The sequence below is a fragment of the Cebus imitator genome, unplaced genomic scaffold, assembly GCF_001604975.1.
Source record: "Cebus imitator isolate Cc_AM_T3 unplaced genomic scaffold, Cebus_imitator-1.0 Scaffold75, whole genome shotgun sequence".
In the NCBI taxonomy this organism is placed as follows: domain Eukaryota; kingdom Metazoa; phylum Chordata; class Mammalia; order Primates; family Cebidae; genus Cebus; species Cebus imitator.
Genome location: NW_016107390.1, coordinates 989,216 through 1,010,523, shown reverse-complemented (window position 1 = coordinate 1,010,523; position 21,308 = coordinate 989,216). Strand labels below are relative to the sequence as shown.

At 36.5% G+C, this 21,308-nt stretch overlaps 1 protein-coding gene across 1 annotated transcript in view; it reads right to left on the bottom strand.

The window, feature by feature from the left end:
- The window catches only part of AHCTF1 (AT-hook containing transcription factor 1), an 86,266-nt gene that overhangs the window by 34,993 nt on the left and 29,965 nt on the right, over positions 1-21,308 (bottom strand). Inside the window, exons 12-23 of the mRNA XM_017531961.1 lie at positions 20,356-20,446; positions 19,130-19,219; positions 16,579-16,719; positions 15,792-15,896; positions 14,815-14,908; positions 13,237-13,360; positions 13,021-13,077; positions 12,064-12,210; positions 10,463-10,650; positions 2,523-2,667; positions 2,315-2,446; positions 1,391-1,541 (exon numbers count right to left, since the gene is read on the bottom strand). Of these exons, the coding sequence (XP_017387450.1) occupies positions 1,391-1,541; positions 2,315-2,446; positions 2,523-2,667; positions 10,463-10,650; positions 12,064-12,210; positions 13,021-13,077; positions 13,237-13,360; positions 14,815-14,908; positions 15,792-15,896; positions 16,579-16,719; positions 19,130-19,219; positions 20,356-20,446 (1,465 nt within the window). The remainder of the gene's footprint in view (positions 1-1,390; positions 1,542-2,314; positions 2,447-2,522; positions 2,668-10,462; positions 10,651-12,063; positions 12,211-13,020; positions 13,078-13,236; positions 13,361-14,814; positions 14,909-15,791; positions 15,897-16,578; positions 16,720-19,129; positions 19,220-20,355; positions 20,447-21,308) is intronic.

Here is a 21,308-nt window from a genome sequence, read left to right as displayed (position 1 = left end):
ACCCAAGCTATCCAGCTGGGGTGGCATGCCAGGAAAAGACAGACAAAAAGACTACAGTGATGCCCCAGGCATCCAAACACTTCAACCTGCTAGTTGCCTTGACATGCTCAAACCTCTGACATGTACTGCTGTTGGGACCAAGAGGGCAGTAAAATGTTGTAGATTTTAAAAAGGGAACACAAACTCTCAAAATATGTGAAACCACAATCTTCTAGTTCCCACTGAGGTTAAGCTTCACCCATATTAACCTAGAGACTGGGTTCATCCTAAGACTCAAAAATCCAAATTACCGCCAGACCCACAAAACCCTGTTTGGACCATGTACTATTTACCACTCCCTCTTCTCTTAAATTTCAGGGGCTCAGATCCTAGAAGGCATCATTCCTGCATGAAGCCTGCACCACAGCCCTCAGGCCAGGCTCTACTAGGTCCAACTTACTCCTATAGCCTGGTCTCTGATCTCAGGCTTCTCTTCTGGGGAAGGGATATCACATGTAAGGAAAACGTGCCCTTGCCATACTCCTGATATATTCAAACTTTCTTCCTTATAGAACTCTCTATACTCATTATTCTTCTGTCAAAGAAAAAAATCTTAACTGGTAATAAATCACCACATAAAAAATAAACTCCTTCTCCCTTTACGGTTTAGTCCTTTTTATGACTGTGGCTGGTGGTCTCCGGAAAGACAATACACTAGTCTTTGCTTCGGATACTCCTCCCAGTGTTGTCCTCCTAACTCAGAAGCGAAATAATCAAAGTCCGATTGATCCAAGCCTGCCTTCTTGTAGAGTAGTTTGTTAGTCACCAGGCATTAAAAATATTACATAAACTTAAGATGACAGGGCAGAGGCAGGGTTTGAGAAGTTCTACTATGGGTAAAACGCTATCAAACAGTATCACATGCTACAGAGAAACTTGAGTGAAAGGAAATTAATGTGGCAAGCTCACTGTGTCATCGTTAAGAAACTGTCACAGCCGACTTCAGTAATCACCATGCTGATCAGTCAGCACCCATCAACATTGAGACAAGACCCTCTATTGGCAAAAAGATTACCACTCATAGAAGGCTCAGATGATCGTTAGCATTTTTTTTTTTTTAGCAATAATGCATTTCAAAATTATGTATGTCCACTTGTTTTTAGGAATAATGCTAGCATACTTAAAAGCATAGTGTAAATATTATGCAATGGAAAACCAAAACTTCAGAAGACTAGCTTTATCATCATACTCACTTTACTACAGTGGTCTGGAACCAAAGTAGCATTATCGCCAAGGCATACCCTGGCTACGTATTAGCAAGTGAGCTAAATTTAAGGTGGTTTCAGAAAAGTAATCATTCAATAACTTTTTTGGTCCAATAGATTATAATATTTTCCAATGAAATTCTTACCTAATCGAAAAACTGATGATGTTGACAGATGATAAGGCTTAGCTCGTTCAATGGCTAATTTTCGATGGACTCTAGGAAGGATTTTTCCATACTGGTCTAATATAGAATTTCGAGCCAGTGATCTCTCCCGCAAACGAGGATCACGATCATTCTATTAAACATATCAAAATTGGTAAAAAAAAAAATTTAACCTTCAAAATGTTAGGTGCTATAATTCTATATTTACCATTTAAAATAAAATTATGAATATCCAGAAATATCTTCCTCCTACCTACATATCCACCTTTTCCAAACCAATAACTTCATCCACATATCTAATTGCTTTATCAATCCTCACCCATCAATAAATTCCAAATCTCTGCTACCAAGCCTTGATTCTTCACAACTAATAAAAACAATGGTTATCATGTATTAAGCATCCACACTTGTCAGGCAACATTCTACTTCATACACATCTCTGTGCATCCTCAAAACAACCTCACAAAGAGATTTTATCATTTTACCGTTGATGAAACCAAGACTTACAGTGTGTCCCAAGCACAAAGAGTAAATGAACAATTAGTCTGACCCATGAAGTCAACGATCTTTGTACTACGTAAGTACCACTGCTGACCTCTGCATCCTCCTCTCCTACACAATCATCTTTCTACTATATATTCCTACTGCCGGCCTCTACACCTGCATTTTCCCTGAGTCAAAGGGCAATATTGTAGGCAGATATCAGAACATAAATGGCATACATAAAAGAATTAGGTAGTGATACCCTGTTCCCAATTCTGCTACAGAGGTGAATAGAGGATTCTGCAAGTTCAAGGTAATGTAAGGCACAGTGATTACTGAACCATTGTAAGCTCTTATATGACAAAAAAGTCTCCAGTTTTCCTTATTCTCTTATCCCCCATAATAAGACAACTTTAATCATACCATAACATTAATCTTCAGAGTTTGGTTCAGCTTCAAGGCAGGCACATAATTGGCACGCTGCAAATGGTGAACTAAAAGGAATTCATGATTCTGAACACTGGCACTGGACTGCAAAAATTTCACTAAACATTCCTAAAAAGAACAAAATAGATTGTAAACTACCAGTTCATCCTGAATTTCTGACAAGTTTATATTGTTAAGTAATTACCTGCTCAGTGTCTGTAAATGGTAACTTCAGTAAATCTTCCATTAAGCCCATTTCCTGACAGACTTCATACATGTGCTTTAGTAACTCCTCTATATTCAGCCTATTACAATGTTGCCGCAGAAAACTCCACGCCTCAACCATGCACCTGAAAGCAATATTTATTGAAGTTTAGTTTTAGAAAAGTTATTTAAATGTTCAAAACGCGTAATCTCCATGTAGAATCTCAAAGATACTTTGTAAAGTATGTTTACAAATAATTTAAAAGAACTTTAAAATTTGTTGAATACTGAGTACTGCACAATGAATCTTGTCAATCATAATAATGTCAGTAAGATGACTTGTTTAAATAATTTTATGCTGCTCTTTAGGTATAAAATAAAAAAGCAAGGAAAGTACACACAAATTCAAAGACAAAAAACTAACGTGGCCTAGACAGAGCTGAATGATTGGCATGGTGTGACAGAGGAACCTTAGGCTTTTAAAGAAGTGACACTCAGTGAGAAGCACGTGGACGAGACTGACCTACAGGCGGAAGCAGGCATACTGTGTTCAAGAGGAAGTGAAGAGTATAGCTTAGTAGCAGAAGACATTTTTTGGTTGATCTACAGCAAGATTTGATTGGAGAACTTGGGGCAAATTTGGCAGTCTTAGGCACCAGGCGGAGGTGCTGAGATATCCTTTTGTGGGCAATTAGATCATTTAAATGAAGGAGTATTTCTTACACAGATGTCTCCCAGAATCAGGTAGGAGCATTTTTTTTTCCTTTTTTTTTAAAAATGCCAGTGTTCAACTCATACCCCACCGATAGGATTGTTCTGAAGGTTCACTTGACCCTATCTATGAAAATTATAATTACATATAAGCCATGGCCCAACAATCCCAAAACAAAGAATATAATCTACAGAAATACCAGCAAAATTGCATAAAGATTAAGCATAAGAATATACAGTGAGGGCCAGGCATGGTGGCTCATGCCTGTAATCTCAACACTTTGGGAAGCCAGGGCAGGCAGATCACTTGAGCCTAGGACTTCAAGACCAGCCTGGGCAACAAGGCGAGACCCTGACTACAAAAAAATACAAAAAGCGTGGAAAGGACTGAGACCTACAGGTGGACACAAGCATTTTGTGCCAGGCATGGTGGTGTGTGCCTACAGTACTCGCTACTCAGGAGGTTGAGGCGGGGGAATTGCTTGATCCTAGGAGGTCAAGGCTATAGTGAGCTATGATCATGCCACTGCACTCCAGCCTGGGTGACAGAGCCAGATTCTGTCTCAAAAAAAAAAAAAAAAAAAAAAAAAATGCCGGGAAAAAAAGAGGCTATGATTAACCCTACATGAGGAAAATATGTATTAACTTGAAAAATCATAAAGTTTTTTAATAAGCAAGTTAAAAACCGTATGAAAGTGACAATTTAAAAAATTAACCAATAAAATTTCTGTTTATATATTTTTTAAATAGAAAAGGAAGAGTTCTGTAGATATACACTAAGAATGGTAATGATCAATCTGGCAGTTAAAATCTTTTGGAGAGGCTGACAACTTCCAAGGCATAATAAAAAACAGCAAGACTGTACTGCTCTAGACTTTCTGTGAATACAAAGATACTCAAGGAAGCAATGGCACCCACTGTTGGGAGGTCAGGGCCATCTGTTAATTTTGTTGTTTTGGGACTAGAATATTTTCACATATTCCACAGGTCTTATACAGGCCAACAACTCAAGGAAGAACAATGTATAGTGGAATTCCCTAAAAATTTACATCTAAAATTGGCTTGTACTTCTCTTTGCACCAGAAAAAGCATGACGGTGGAATCACTGTAATTTGAATGTAGAAGAGTGTTCATCTGTGTGTTCCCATGCACAGAAATACAGTAATTGATTCCTAAACCAAAATCTAGAAATATTAAAAGCAGAACATTTTTGTATAAAGAAAAACAAAGAGGATAAGATGAACATTTCATCACTAAATCCCACAAGGTTGATTTCCCTAAAGTATACAAAGCTCTATAAATCAGTAAGAAGAATCCTAACACAGAAAAAAAAGAAGTCAAAGATTTTAATAGGCAGGTCACAAAAGAAACAGTTAAGAAAGATACATTCTAGGCCGGGCACGGTGGCTCAAGCCTGTAATCCCAGCACTTTGGGAGGCCGAGGCGGGTGGATCACGAGGTCAAGAGATCGAAACCATCCTGGTCAACACAGTGAAACCCCGTCTCTACTAAAAATACAAAAAATTAGCTGGGCATGGTGGTGCGTGCCTGTAATCCCAGCTACTCAGGAGGCTGAGGCAGGAGAATTGCCTGAACCCAGGAGGCGGAGGTTGCGGTGAGCCGAGATCGCGCCATTGCACTCCAGCCTGGGTAACAAGAGTGAAACTCCGTCTCAAAAAAAAAAAAAAAAAAAAAAGAAAGATACATTCTATTATTACAGTGAGACTAAACATATTAAAACTACCATTTTCACCTATGAGATGAAGAGACAAAAAATATCTGGTATACTGTGTTGATAAAAGACACAGCATATGGTAATTGAAAGGAAATTATGTTGGCATAACACTGATGGAGGGCAATTTGCCCCATCTGTCAAAATTACAACACCAAAATTACAAGGGCAAATATCCTTTCACCCTAGGAGTTTATTCTACAAATTGGCACATGTGCAATATGTGTGGTTAGTCATCACAGCATTGTTTAAAATGGCAAAAGTTTGAAACAATTTAAATGTTCATTAAAGAGAACTATTAATAATTAGGGCCAGGTGTGGTGGCTCAAGCTTGCAATCTTAGCACGTTGGGAGGTCCAGGCAGGTGGATCACCTGAGGTCAGGAGTTCAAAACCAGCCTGGCCAACATGGCGAAAACTCATCTCTACTAAAAATACAAAAATGAGCCAGGCATGGTAGCAGGCGCCTGTAATCCCAGCTACTTGGGAGGCTGAGGCAGGAGAATCGCTTGAACCTGGAAGGCAGAGGCTGCAGTGAGCTGAAATCACTCCACTACACTCCAGGCTGGGTGGCAAAGTGAGACTCTTTTCCCCCAACCCTGCCAAAAAAAAAAAAAAAGAATTTAAAACATAATGGTACATCCATCCAAATAATGAACTACTATGTGATAGTTAAAAAGTAAATACTTTATGTATAAATTCTAAAATTAGTGCCAAACTAAATTAAGTGAAAAAGTATATTGCAGAAGGGTACACAGTCAGAAGGGTATACAGCTTGCTGTTTTTATTTTTTTTTTTAAAGGGTGTAGGGGGAAAGAAACAACATATAGACATTTGTTAACATTTGTTTAGAAGATCTTATGAAGAATACACTAGGAATTATTCACACTATTGGTTACCAGGAGGAAACTTAAGAGGTTGGGAGTATTATCATTCTTGCCTCTTAAACATTGACACATATCATGTTCTTATCAAAAACAAATACTCCATGTCTCTCCCTGAGCCCACAGACATATATTTTTAAAATTTTCCACTTTAAACTGTGATACCTACTCCCAGCTGATTAGACATACTAGCAGGAGTAAGATAAACTTAAACACTTTAAACTTCAAGAAATCCATTTCTAACACTTACAAAAATTTAAAACAAAGTCTCCAAACTCTCACTAGTCTCAGGCTTCCTACAGAAGAAAATAATGATGCTAGGTAGAACAGTAAGAAAATTATTTCAATTTATGGCAGGCTAGGCTAGCATGTTGGCAGTAAAAGATATAGAAGTCATTTTAATAAGGAAGGCATGAGGGTTCTTGGCAATACTGCAAAAACAGACTGAAAAACCATCCTGTGACAAACTCTCTAGACATGCTAGACCACATATAGACATGCATTATGAAACCCATGATGGAGACCATAATAAAAAGAGATATTTAAGAGAGGTAAACAAGCAGCCACTGATTTCTAGTGATTGGAGTAAAGTAAAAAGACCAGGAAAAGATATACACAGGATATAAATAAAAACATTGTTTGTGTAGCTACATTAACAATTATTCATGATAAAGAAGGTTACCATATAGTAATTTTAAAGGTCATTAAAAAAAATTTAAAACACGTATGCACCAATATTCAAAATACAAAATGCTTGGAATACTGTGAGGAACTGACACATCCAACCTTACGTCAGCAACTTTGCATACTTTTCTTAGTAACTTACAAAACAGACCAGGAAAAAAATTATTAAGGACACAGAAAGATTAAAATCATGCAATAAACAACCTGATCGCTGGGACAAATACATTTGACATTTCACCTATTAAATGAAGAATACACTGAGTACGTATCAGTGGATAAAGGAAGTCTTAGCAAAAAAAAAATTTATTTTTTAAATAGAGGCAGAGTCTCCCTATGTTGCCCAGCCTGGTCCTGAACTCCTGGGCTTAAGTGATCCTTCCACCTTGGCCTCCAAAGTGCTGGGATTATAGCTGAGTCACCGTGCCTGGCCATTTTTTATCATTACTTTTAAATAGATCAAGTCTTAGCAAATTTTAAAGGTCAAGTACCACGTGGATTATGTAATAATCCCATATTATGAGATTACAATACAATTTAGAAGCCATCAACACAATAATTTTTAAAACTCATTATTTATAAATTAAAACTTCTAAATCATACATAGGGAAAATAACCACAATGAAAATTTAAAAATATTTAGAACAGAATCATAATTAAAATTGTGGGATGCTGCTAAGGTGCTATGCAGGACATTCAGATTTATATTTTTATGTTACTGAAGAAAAAAGGCTGAAAATGAAGCAATCGTCCAACTTGAGTGAAAAGTACAGCAAAATAAACCCACATACCATAGAAAGAGGAAAAACAATTATGCCTATACAAACATTTTTCAGCTTTCTTATACATTTATGATCCTAAGACTGAACAATTAATGCCAGTAGCTGAACTGTCTACAACCTTCATGTATAAACTGATCACTGTACAGAATGCATTGTGGTTAATTTTCAAGTAAAACAGCCATGCCAGTTGTGACAATATGTCCATACATATAGCGCATGATATTGAAAAGCTACCAGTATGAAGTTTTAGAGAACTGCGAAGATGCTCTTAATGAGGAAACTCAGGTTCAGAGAGGATAACTCAACTGCTTTTGATCATATTTCAGAAAGTGGCATAATTTAAATTCAAATCTATTTGAGTCCAAACATCTTGCTCTTAACATCTTTGCTACAATAAGTGGCTGTTTCAGTAACATTGTTTGTAAGGGTGCAAATTAATAAGCAATCTAACATAAATTAATCAAAAACAAGGCAAAACGTCACTAGCACAGGGTGAGTCGGGAGAGTGTTACTGTTTGATGGTTCAAATATTAAAACTTTTTCAGCCATTTCAACTATATGCAATCAAATCATTTCGGTGTTAGACTATTATGCAGCCTAACCTCTCTTTTAGTTCAAATTTCCCAAATGTAGCCTCTATCCATGGTTCAAGGATACTGATTAAACATTGTTGGGCTAGAGATGTAGGTATCTGAACCAATTAGGTGATCACGTATGACAACAGGACATACTCAGAAACTTTGTTTTCTTGAATAAGTCCCTGTAAATCAGCTTGTTTTCTTATTTGCTTCATTCTGATAAAAGTGAAGTGTAAAGTATGTTGTTACATAATCTCCCGGGCAATAAACATGGCTGCCTTTTGCAAAATGATCAGTTCAAGTATTAAAGCACCTTTCTCCTAAGATGTTTCAATAAAAATTGGCACCTTCACTTTCAGCAGTGTTCTCTGACTTCTTAGTCATTCTCTCTTTACAGGACTTGTAATTATTTTGAAACATTTCTTAAAACTGAATACAAGCAATCTCACAAATAGCATTCTGAGTGGTTTTTATTTCTTAATTTAATGTATAGGAGCCGTAATGTTCTAGTTTTCTGGGGACTGGATAATTGAGACTTTTTCCAACTTGAGAGAAATAAGGTTTAGAAATTAAACTATTAGTGCTTGTTAACTATATATATGGCTAAGGTAAAGGAAATGAGAACCTAGCGTTATCAGGGAAACATGCTCTGGTAATTAAAGGAAGACACTTGGAATCAATAGAAGAAAAAATCAGCAACCTTCCAAAGATGTTTCTTCCAAAGTTCTAACACCTGCCCTTCTGATGTAAGTATTAGTGATTAAGTGCCAACTCTTTAACATCACTGAAGAGCGTGAGGTGGGCCGGACGCGGTGGCTCATGCCTGTAATCCCAGCACTTTGGGAGGCCGAGGCGGGTGGATCACGAGGTCAAGAGATCGAGACCATCCTGGTCAACATGGTGAAACCCCGTCTCTACTAAAAATACAAAAAATTAGCTGGGCATGGTGGCACATGCCTGTAATCCCAGCTACTCAGGAGGCTGAGGCAGGAGAATTGCCTGAACCCAGGAGGCGGAGGTTGCGGTGAGCCAAGATCGCGCCACTGCACTCCAGCCTGGGTAACAAGAGTGAAACTCCGTCTCAAAAAATAAGAGTGTGAGGTATGTGCAACCGAAAAAAAAAAGTGTATGTTGGTTTCCAACACAGTGCTAGAACTCTTAGCCCCTGCTGAATCCAACAGTTATCACATTTAGCTTCTTTAAATTATTTTGTTCTTAGAGTAAATCTTCTGGAAACTACAGTTTTGATCTCATAAAAAAATTTCCGTATTGATTCTAGATTTATTAAGCTAGCTAAACATTTTCGCTAAGCCAGATTATTTCAACAAGTACTTCCCTAATTCATTACTGTTAAGGTTCTATATGTCCAGTCAATCTATTATTAAACTTCAAAACTTTTCTTTTGCCTGAAATTTGTAGATCTTACCCTCTCTCTCTTATCCTTAGAAGTACATGCTATTTAACCAAAGAGAACAAAGAAAACATAACTTTCAGCATGCTGACACAGAAGTGGTAACTGGTTCAAATATAACACAGTGAGGTAAAGTGACTAATTTCTAAAAACATAAAAATGATCAAGAGGGTTGAATCGAACCAATAAAAGTAGTACAAAATAAATCTAGTAAGGAATTTCAGCTCCAAGCAATTTCTGCAGCTTAGTTCATAAGAAAACCCAATAACCGTACCACTGTACTTCCAATCACACCATTTAGCTGTCAAAGTTACTATGCAGCTGAGACTATAATAAGCATTATGTAAATGGAAAATATACTTATTAGAGAACATCAAAATCCTGCAAAAGGAAGAAACAAAGGTATCACTTGCCCAAATCTGGTTGAGGTATTAAGACATGAAACCAGACACTTCCTTAAATCAAGATTTAAGATTTTCTTTCTGTGAGGATGCAATGGGGCAAATGCAATGACAAAATTCAAATACAAACAATTCCAATACTCAAGCAACCAATCTTAACAGAAATATCAAAGTACCATCACTGAACACAAACTCTCCATTTGCCACCTCTATATAACTTCATTCTTCTCTATTCTTCACTTCTTTTCAGCATACTAAACCCTCAGCTGTCCATGAAGGACAACCGTCAGTGCTGTCAATTAGCAACATAGAGAACCATAAATCTCAATTTGGCACCCCTACCTTGTACTCAAGGTACTTATCTTATTCTAGATAAAAGGTGTTATATGTTTCTCTTAACACTGAAAGACCAATAAACATACGAATATTAAGTAACACAATGAAAGTAAAATATTCTACAGCTGTCCTCACTATCCTTGAGGGGACTGGTTCCAGAACCCCCATGGATACCAAGATCCTCACATACTAAGTTTCAAAGTTGGTCTTCCTGCAGAGCCCATGTATATGAAAAGCTGGCCTTCCATATATGCAGGTTTTACATCCCATGAATACTGTATTTTAAACCTGCATTTCATGCAGAACCCACTAATACAAAGTACTGACTTTACTGACTTAAGGGTCAACTGTATATTGTCTATTTCATCAATTCCATTTTATTAACAGATATGATAAAGAGTTTATACTTTCAAAAGATGTACTTACCTATTAAAAAGCAAAACAGTAAGGTGAAGGGTAACATCACTACCACTGCACACCGCTGGCTTCATTGTCTGAATGTACCTGAGGGCTCGTCTGTGCTCGCCCTGACTCATGAATGCCTGAATAATCTTTGAGTGTTGCCATGACAAAGGTTTCGCAGTAGCTGGATGAAACAAAAGATCCAAGCCACTCTGGAAATAACATGAAAAGTGTTCAAGACAAGCATAATCCCATACAAGTAGCTAAACCCCACACTAAAAACCACAAAAACCAAGACAAGACCAGTTTAAACATAGGCTGGAAAAAATCTACTTTAACCTGTGTTATATAGAGTTGGCCCTCAGAATCTACAGGATCCATATCTGCAGACTGAATAAATGCAGACAGAAAATATTTGAAAAAATAAGGCTGAGCATGGTGGCTCATGCCTGCTGTAATCCCTGCACTTTGGGAGGCCAAGACAGGCGGATTGCTTGAGCTCAGGAGTTCAACATCAGCATGGGCAATGCGGCAAAACCCCATCTTTAAAATGAACAAAAAAAAGTTTTTAGAAAAATTTACAAGGCTAGGTGTGGTGGCTCATGCCTATAATCCCAGCACTGTGGGAGGCTGAGGTGAGCAGATCACTTGAGGCCAGTTCAAGACCAGCCTGGCCAACATAGTGAAACCCAACTCTAGTAAAAATATAAAAATTAGGCAGGCATGGTGGTGCATACCTGTAGTCCCAGCTACTCGGGAGGCTGAGCCAGGAGAATCACTTGAACCCAGGAGGCAGAGGCTGCAGTGAGCCAAGATTGCGCCACTACACTCCAGCCTGGGAGACACAGCAAGACTGCATCTCAAAACTAATAAATAAAAATGAAAAGGATTACTTAAAATACCCAATGAAATGTAAATACCACTTAAATAACTGTTATATTGTAATGTCTAGGGACTCATGACAAGAAAAATGTCTGTACATGTTCAGTACAGACACAGTATTTTCCCCTCAGTATTTCTGATGTGTGGTTGACTGAATCCATGAATTTAGACTCCATGAACACAGAGGGCCAATAGTATACAAGAGGATGTGCACAGGATAGAAGCAAATACTATGCCATTGATTATAAGAGACACGAGCCTCTGAATTTTGGTATGTTTCTGGATCCTGGAACCAATTCCACACAGATACTGAGTGATAACTGTATTTTATTTTAAAAATAAAAGCCTTATCAAAAACCTGATACCTTTGAGACCCTATTACACTATTTTATAAGATCTTCCCATCACAAGTTTCATACATCAAAGCCTAATCTTGCCTTCTATGGTTCACTCAACACCCCAAACATATCTCCAATATAACAATCACTGTACCTATCCTATCATAATTATTTACTTAGTAGTTTCCTTCTTTAAACAGTAAGAAACCTGGGGTTCTGAACTGTTAGCTTTATATTCTTGGCTTAAAAATAGTGCTTGGTGAAGGTACTATTTAAAGTGAGACTTTCTTCAACTACCTCTGGAAGTAGACTGTATCATATCTTTTAATATCAAATTTAAATTATGTGTATTGTCTAAAATTCCAGTAATTTATGAAAGTTTATGCTGTAAGTGGATAGACTTACCTCATAGTCATTATGATCTATTAACCAAAACCCCTGAATAAGTTTAACTTGGCCCCAAGAAATGGCAAATACAGTTGGGAAAGATTCAATTGAAGTATCCGTTTTGTTGGGAAAGGAATACATAATATCAAGTAGAAAATAAATGGCCTTTTAAAACGTGGATTAAGGACAACAAACAACAACAACAAAAACCTCCTACATATATATTTAGAATAGGTAGCAATGAAATGTAGCATTAAGAGACTTAAAAGACCTCTTTTCAGTGTTTAGAAAGCCATCATGGACAGTCAGCAATGAGAAGTTTTAGTAAATGTGGGTACAACCCGTCCCACACCAACTCCTTTCATTCTCAGTATTTTATTACCCGTATCACAAAGGACATAAAGCATATTTTTATGAAATCAGCAGCTTAATAAATACAAGAAACAAAGATATATGCAAAATTCTAGTGATGCAGCAAAAGATGGCAGCAGTGGCAAATATAACCTAGCTTATAAACTATAAATGGAATTATACATTTTTAGACTATGCAAGTAACATTAGCACAAAAATATTATCACAAAGACTACAGGACTCAAATAATGCTTAAGGTACTAATACACTAACTGATAATGTATTCATTTCCAGCACATAGGTTAATGCCACTGAGAATGATCATTTGGTAGTAGCATTTTAGAGCAACTGTTGTTACTTTTTGAGAGTCTAAGACACATTTAAGAATCTGATAAAAGCCAAGTACCCTATCCCTAGAAAAACAAATCTAAAACAAAAGTTTGCATATAATTTTAGGTTAATCATAGGCCATCTGGGCTCAAGCAACAGATCCTGGGTTAACATCTCTTAAAAAAAAAAAAACAAAATTCAATCTTGAAATTGAGATTAGATATCAGGCTTCTACTACTGTGAAATTTATAATTTTAATAATACAGAAACACTGGATAAAATTTAAAAAGATACAATAGAATGTTTGGCTGCTTCAGTAATGCCGTCTAACAGGTACATATCAAGTAGTGCCTGTAAAACAAAGGGATAAAACCTTCAGTACATTTTATGCAGTCATTCATTCATTCATGCTCCTTGTTTTCCCCAGTCTGTGCCAGAATACAGCTAAGCATGTTTCCTCCCTCCCCAACTTTATAGGTTGTAGGTGATAGCACATTACTGCAAACCTACATGTAGACTAGGAGGAGGGTATCTTCCTGTGCCTCCTCCATCTCGTTTCCACAACTTCTCAATTCGCTCTCCTAACTGAGAAACCAGTCCATCGATCATCAAGCAATCAGGGTTCCACTTCCCTCTGCAATCAGGGAAAAGTTAAGACTTATTTAATATTACCGTTAATTAATATCCAAACAACCAGCACAACTATCAAAGAGAGAAGAGGCCAGGCATGGTGGCTGATGCCTGTAATTCCAGTGATTTGAGAGGCCGGGGCAGGAGGACTGCTCAAGGACAGGAGTTTGAGACCAACCTGGGCAACACAGCAAGGCCCAATTTCTAAAAAAAAAAATAAAAGTTAGCTGGGCATGGAGGTGTGCACCTGTCGTCCTAGCTACTCTGGAGAATGAGGAAGGAGGATTGCTTGAACCCAGGAGTTCAAAGTTAAAGTGAGCTATACACATGCTACTGCACTCCAACCTGGGCGACAGAATGAGACCCTATCTCTAAAAACAGAGAGACAGAGAGAGAAAGAGAGAAGAGAATTGGGAATTGGACCCTAGTTAGCATGACGAGAACTACAGACATCAAGAGTTAGTCAGATAAACTCTTAAGCTGCCTCAAGTTCAGTCATCAGCAAGCCGGTAACAGCAAGCCAGTCAGTCAGGGTGAGGTCCCAGGGGAGAATGTGGTCCAGCTAGCCAGTGACCATTCTATTTTTCACCATATTAAGCAAACTACCATAAAGCCCGGTGCAGTGAAAATACTAAAGTTCAAAGTCAAAGAGTTATAGTTTGTTTCATCACTTGGGTTAGCCTTTCATCCTCAGTGATTCCTTCACTCAGAAATATATTACTGAGTGCCTACGATGTGATATGCAGATACTGTCCCTATGTCCTTTCCTTTTTCTTTTTTCCCCTGTATTTTCTTTTCTAATTGTGAAAAGCAGCAGCACTTACTACCTTTTGAGGCTGTCCAATGAGTCAGGCATTATACTAGCTGCCCTGCACATATTTTATTTAGCTTTATACTGACTTTGTAGCTTGTATAACAAATAGGATTAGAAAGCATAACAAAGCTGCCAAGGATATACACTTAGGAAATAACAGATCTAGAATTTTAAAATATGCCTAAGCAATCTCCCAAGCTAATGTTCACTGTTATTCTACAGCACTGGTTTCCACAATTGCCATGCATCAGAATTACAGCTGGCATAGATTTTAAAGTACTTGGTGATTCAGGTGTAAGAAACCTGGAATCAACATTTGTGAATCGCTGCTCTAAATGTTATATGCTCTGTAATTTTGTCATTGCAACTTTAGGAAGAAGACTATTTCCAGAAGTGTGGTCAAGACTCTAAGCACCGCTCTTTCTTCGTCTATTACCTTTACTTCTTTATTTCAAAGGAACTAAGTAGCTCATTCATGTGTTCTTTTTTTTAAACATGAAAGAAAGAAAATAGTAATGGTAGTATCAAATTCTGATACTTTACTGAGAATTCTATCCATTCAATCACTTTGTAACATGATGAACACTGTTCTGAGAAAGTCTGACTTCTTACAGACATAACTTCTAAAATGGGTTTTACTATACCTTGATAAACGCTCAAACTTCTGTCGCCGACTGGTGTAGTAGTTCTGAATGACGGGGTAGTTGTAGCATAACCTTGACAACTGCACAGCATCATCTAGATTTTTAAGAGTTGGAAAAAAAGCTGGTAGTATTTCCAAAATATCTCAACAATACATATTAATACTTTACTGTAATTTTATAGTTATAGCAACCCCCAGTTAACCCACAGGGTTGTTATATTTAAGTAATAAAAGATTACTACATATCTTTTTATTTATAGATGCACAAGCGAGAAAATGATCTGTCATGAAAGTCTGTAACAACAAGGATGCCGGCTTAAAATCCTGAAAACTGTTCTAAATAATTTTACTCCTTAGGCACAAATAATAATTTGAAACCAAGAAATGTTCACTACAAATCAAAATCTAAGAGAATTATGAAAAAATAAGATCAATAATTATGTACAGTGGCAGAGACACTTCTAAATAAAATCTAATGGCTTCCTGGAAATCCAAGAAGTTGAAGACTTTAGAAGTTATATTCTAAACAAATACAGCACAAGTCAAACACCAAGAATTCTCTAATTCTTGGTACTGGCATAAATTATTAGATAAAACAGGTTATTTAATTGAAGAAATATTAGTTAGTAACCATATTAAAAAGACCATTACCAGGAAACAGGCAAATTGTGTCACAGAAACTATAGTTCTATGGATCTATCATAGCTAGTAATATTGCTGAACTCATTTTCAGGAGCCATGTTCTCAAATATGCTTTCCTTCTAAATGTTACTCAATCCAGTAAGTGTGTTATGAGCACTGTGTATCAGGCATGGGATGAAGAAAAAAGTAAGGAAGAAAGTAAGAAAAAAAGGAAGCACAGGAGAAAAAACTAAGTGAGGTAGAAGAAAGGAAATCCAAAGCATTAGAATACAATAACAAAATCATAATGACTCAGAATGTTTCAATTTATACACATAGATTAAGTAAATATTTTACCTATGCCTTCTGGTAAAAGCCCAGAATGAGAGAACCAAAGCAGCACTTGTGCATACTGACAGATGAGGTGGGAAACCACAAACTTATTGCTTAAGTCTATCAGTCCTGTAAAAAAGAGTTCACATCAGTTGTTTAGCTACAAAAAAAAAAATCAAGATGCTCCAGTGTTCAAAATTAATCACTTGCTAATTTACAAATGTATATTATATATGTAATATATATGTGATCAAGATATATCTAGTTTACTTTGGTCCAAAATAATGTCAAGCAAATCTTCAAAATGCTAAAATAAATAAGTCACTTCCTAAAATAGACATTTTAGGTAAATACGCTTCAACCTCAGCTACACTTCCATTTACCTAATTCTAGAACTCAAATTTACTAATACAAATTAGCATAAGGTCACTAATACAGACTGTTCAAAACAGGCCTTTACATGAAATTGGCTTGTTTGGGTTCTGAAATTGCAAAACAGAAAAAAATTATAATAACTTATTTGAATAAAAACCATACATATGATTTAACAATTTGAAACTTCACTGGAAATACATTAACCTTAATAATCATTAACTTCAGAATTTCCCAAGCTCATTTAAGCATGGGCTCATGGCACATCTAACAACATTCCGTAGCTTTTCATTAAAACAAAGAAACAAACAAAAACCCTAGCACTGGAGAAATAACGTCCTCTTTACATAGTGATCCATCTAAGTCATGGGAAATGTATTTGTTTCCATAAGTCAAGAAGTAAAATTTAATAAAACACTCATTTGATAAAACAGCATACCTCTCTCAGTGATCTCTCGGGCTTCTGATGCAAAACAGTTCAAGACTATATTAAGATTGCTAAGAAGCACATAACATTGCTGGATAGACTGTATAGTCTGTGGATCCATGAAATGACGCGAACCATCAAATAATGGCACACCTTTCAAGAATAAAATATAAGTTTCCATACATTAAATCTAAGCAAAGTAGATTCACAATGCAAAATATCTCAAACTTCTAACACTCAAAAGAATTACTCTATTCATTATGAGATTTATAAAGACAAGCTAGAAATGGCAAAACTTTCAATGAACCTAAAAAGTGCTTTTAATATAAAACCAGCAAAAGAGTGAGAATATGAACTCAAATAATCTACATCTAAAAACAACTGTTTTAATTCTAAAATCTTTCTTTAAATCAAATTCTATTTTGCTTTACTTTTTTCTTTTTTTGGGAGATAGTGTCTTGCTCTGTTGCCCAGGCTACAATGGAGTGGTGTGATCTTGGCTCACTGCAACTTCTCCCTACCAGGTTCCAGCAATTCTCCTGCCTCAGGCTACCAAGTAGCTGGGATTAAAGGTGTGCACACCCAGCTAATTTTTGCATTTTTGATAGAGATGAGGTTTCACCATGTTGGCCAGGCTGGTCTCAAACTCCTGACCTCAGCTGATCCACTGGCCTCAGCCTTCCAAAGTGCTGAGATTACAGGTGTGAGGCACCACACCTGACCTTATTCGCTTTACTTCTAATACTTTTTTTTTTTTTTTTTTTTGAGACAGGGTCTCTCTGTCACCTAGGCTGGAGTGCAATGGTACGATTACAGCTCACTGCACTCAAACTCCTGAGCTCAAGTGCTCCTCCTAGCTCACTGGAGCTGGGACTACAGGCATGTGCCACCACACCCAGCTAATTAAAACAACACTTTTTTTTTTTTTTGAAGAGATGGTTGGAGGTGGTCTTGCTATGTTGCTCAGGTTGGTCCTGAACTCCTGGCCTCAAGCAATCCTCTCATCTTAGCCTCCTGAAGTGCAGGGATTACAGGCCTGAGCCAGCATGCCTAATCTCTCATACATTTAAAGCACTTAGTATGCTTTCTATTTTAATTATTCTTAGAAGTTTTTCTTTAAAAAAAAAAAAAAAGAAAAAGACAACATACCAGGAATAAAGCTCAAAGCAGCTTAAACAGCTGAACTGCCAAGTTAAAACCCAAAGCACTGCACTATGCTCAAAGAATAACAAAAGCCATGCAATTTATTAATTGAGCTGAATTTCTTTTTACAAAACATATAATGAGCTCTGATAAACATTTTCCTCTTAAAAAAAAAAGACATTTTTACTCTGATCCTAAATTATCAAGTGTTCTTCCAGACTTCAATTGTACTGATTACTGAAATACTTAAATTATTTCACGCCAATAATTTCATAAGTATAGCCTACAAATACTAGAAAGCTCCACGTTTTCCTACCAAACTTGATTGGTTTAAAACTCCTCTACTAAGAATAACTTACATTGTGAAAAGCTATCTATAGTCAAATGATTTCAAAAGTCCATTTGCTTATTCATCATGACACAATAGAAATGACTAAACATGTATCTAAATAAACTTATATTTTACTTTCACTTACAGCGCAACTGTCTAATTACTAGTACTTTTAGCATTATTTTTGCACTAACTGGACATGATAGGATTTTGATATTCATGACATACCTCAAGATTTAATCAAAATGTACAACAGACTAATAAAACTGTCAAGAAGAAAAAGGATTTGCCATGATGATAATAACATCTGTCCGTGGAGGATAGTGGTAATACATTTTTACCCTGCCATTCAACTTCATCATTTCTATCAATATTTTAAATAGAAAGTGAGTAAGTACAGAAACTTCTGAGGGTTACAGGGTTACCTAGCACCTTCTCCTTACTCCATCATCAGTATATTTAATAAATTAAACTCCCAAGACCAAAAGACAAGTTATAACCCTAAAACCTGTTATTGTAGGCATGCATATCAGCATGTTGCCAGTTTAACAACCTGCTGCGAAATCTTGGTCAAAAATTACTTTGGGCTGGATGCAGTGGCTCATGCCTTGTAATGCCAACACTTTGAAAAGCCCAGGCAGAAGGATCACTTGAGGCCAGAAGTTGAAGCCTGGCCTGGGCAATAAAGAGAGACCATGTCTCTACAAAAAATAGAACAATTAGCTGGGCGTGGCAGCATGTGCTTGTGGTCCAAGCTACTCAGGAGGCTGAAGCGGAGGCTGACTTGGGCTCGAGAAAGGTCAAGGCTGCAGTAAGCCATGAACTCACCACTGTTCTCCTCCTGCCTGGGCAATAAATGAGACCGTGTCTCAAAAAATAAATAAATAAATAAATAATAAAAAAGAAAACAAAAGAAAAAAAAATTACTTTTCTCATTTTAATGTAAAAAGAAATAATTTTCTTGTGGGACACTTCAAATTTTAAGAGTTTACAACTTCAAAATGATTAAAAATTATGTATTTAAAACATAAACCAAGATTAGTGTTTTAATATTAAATTCTGCCCTATATCTAGAATTGTAATACTTACATAGTCTGTCAAACTCCTCTTTTGTGAGAACCACTTTATTCCACGTCCATTCAAGAACAAAGCGCAAATTAGCAGCAGAGTTTGGTTGTTCTTATTTGTAAATACAAAAGGAAAAAATAAAGATTATTGATTACAGACAGAATTCCAAATTTTCAGTGGAAAAACATGGCATACAGCACCCTAACCAAGTGAACATCAACACTTAATGGCGGCAAATTGATTCAGTGTACCCCCCACTTCAGTGCATCACATCAGGGAGCACGTCATTTTAGGTACTACTGCCATCAAAAACGTAAAAACTCTAATTTCATCATGAGGAGAGACTGGTACACACAAACTAAACGGCTTAAAATTTAAATTTATTTTATAGACCGATTTCTTTAAAAAAAAAAAAAAAAAAAGCCAATTTTTTGAAAGACAAAGTGACAAAATGTAGAAGATCAACGGAAATTATAAAAACAAATACAAAGCATTCTGGATCTCTTTTCCAAAATACTAAATACAAGCATGATTCTGAACTCTCTCTCTGCTCTAAATCGCTATAAAGAATATTACTGGGATTTCAATAAGGTCTCTAGATTAGATAAAGTCTTGATTTTCTTGAGTTTTCTTTTTAAATGATCACAAAGTGGTTTTGTAAGAGAGTGTCCTTATTCTTAGAAGAAAGAAAAACCAAAATATTTATGGGTTGAAAAAGAGTGATATCTTATAATCAAATGGTTCAGAAAAAAACTATCCTCAAATGGTTCTGAACAGAAGATATTATGTGTTTGAGATGTGCGTGTATATGTGTGAAGAGTAACAGTGATGCAGACAATAATTTGGATGAATTACTAGAGAATTTTGCTTAATAAAAAAGGTAATCCCAAACGGTTACATACTGCATAATTCCATTTATGAGTATGTTTAAAATGACAAAATTATAGAAAGAAAATAGATTCGTGGTTGCCAGTGGTTAAGGATGGGGCAGAGGGGAGGCAGGTATGGCTACGAAAGGGCAACATGAGGGATCCTGATTGTGATTACTGCACTAAAAAGATTTGTCAGATCATACCAGTGTGGGAAAATGTGCTAAAGGGTGCGGAATCTCTCCGTTATATCTTACAACTGTGTGTGGATCTACAATTATATCCAAGTAAAAATAACTAAGAAAAACATACAACAAATTGTGAACTGATAATTTTAAAAATACCAAACATTTTAATTGTTAAAAACCAGAATCTTACCTTCTGTTATCCATCTTCTGATATAACCAGTCAAAAGTCCCAGGGAACTAGTCTGAATTGCTGCCGACAATATAGCTTCTAACTGTTCTTCCTAAACCATGCATTATAAAAACGAAAGAAATGGAAAGAAAGAGGGTGTGAGATCATAGGCAAGTTCTGGTTCAGAATAAAAAAATCTTAAGGCCAAAAAAAATCAGTATAACCCATAAGAATGGCTATAATCAAAACAATAACCAGCACTGGTAAGGATGTGTTAAAACTGGAACTCTCATACACTGCTGGTGGGAATGTAAAATGGTACAGCCACTTTGCAAAATGGCAGTTTCTCAATGTGCTAAACGTAGAGTTACCATATGACCCACCAATTCCACACCTAGGTATATACCGAAAAGAAAGAAAAATACACGCCCCCAAAAAAATTTCACATAAAGGATCACAGCACCATTATTAATTAATAGCCATAAAGTGGAAACAACCCAACTGCCCATTAATTGTAGATAAACAAATTACGGCATACTCATACACTAGAATATTACATAGCCATAAAAGGGGGTGATGTTCTGATACTTGCTGTAACACAGATGAACCTTGAAAACATGCTAAATGAAAGAAGACAGTCACAAAAGACTACATATTATTTGACCCATTTATATGAAATGTCTAGAATAGGTCAATCTATAAAGACAGAAAGTACATTAGTAGTTATTTAAAGCTGGGTGGGATGGGGCAGGCAGGAAAACAAGGGAAAAGTGGTGACTATTTATAGGTACAGAATTTTCTTTAGAAGTAATAAAAATGTCCTAAAATGGAATGTGATGACAGTTGCAGAATTCTGTGAATTTCTTTTTTTTTGAGACGGAGTTTCGCTCTTGTTACCCAGGCTGGAGTGCAATGGCGCAATCTCGGCTCACCGCAACCTCCGCCTCCTGGGTTCAGGCAATTCTCCTGCCTCA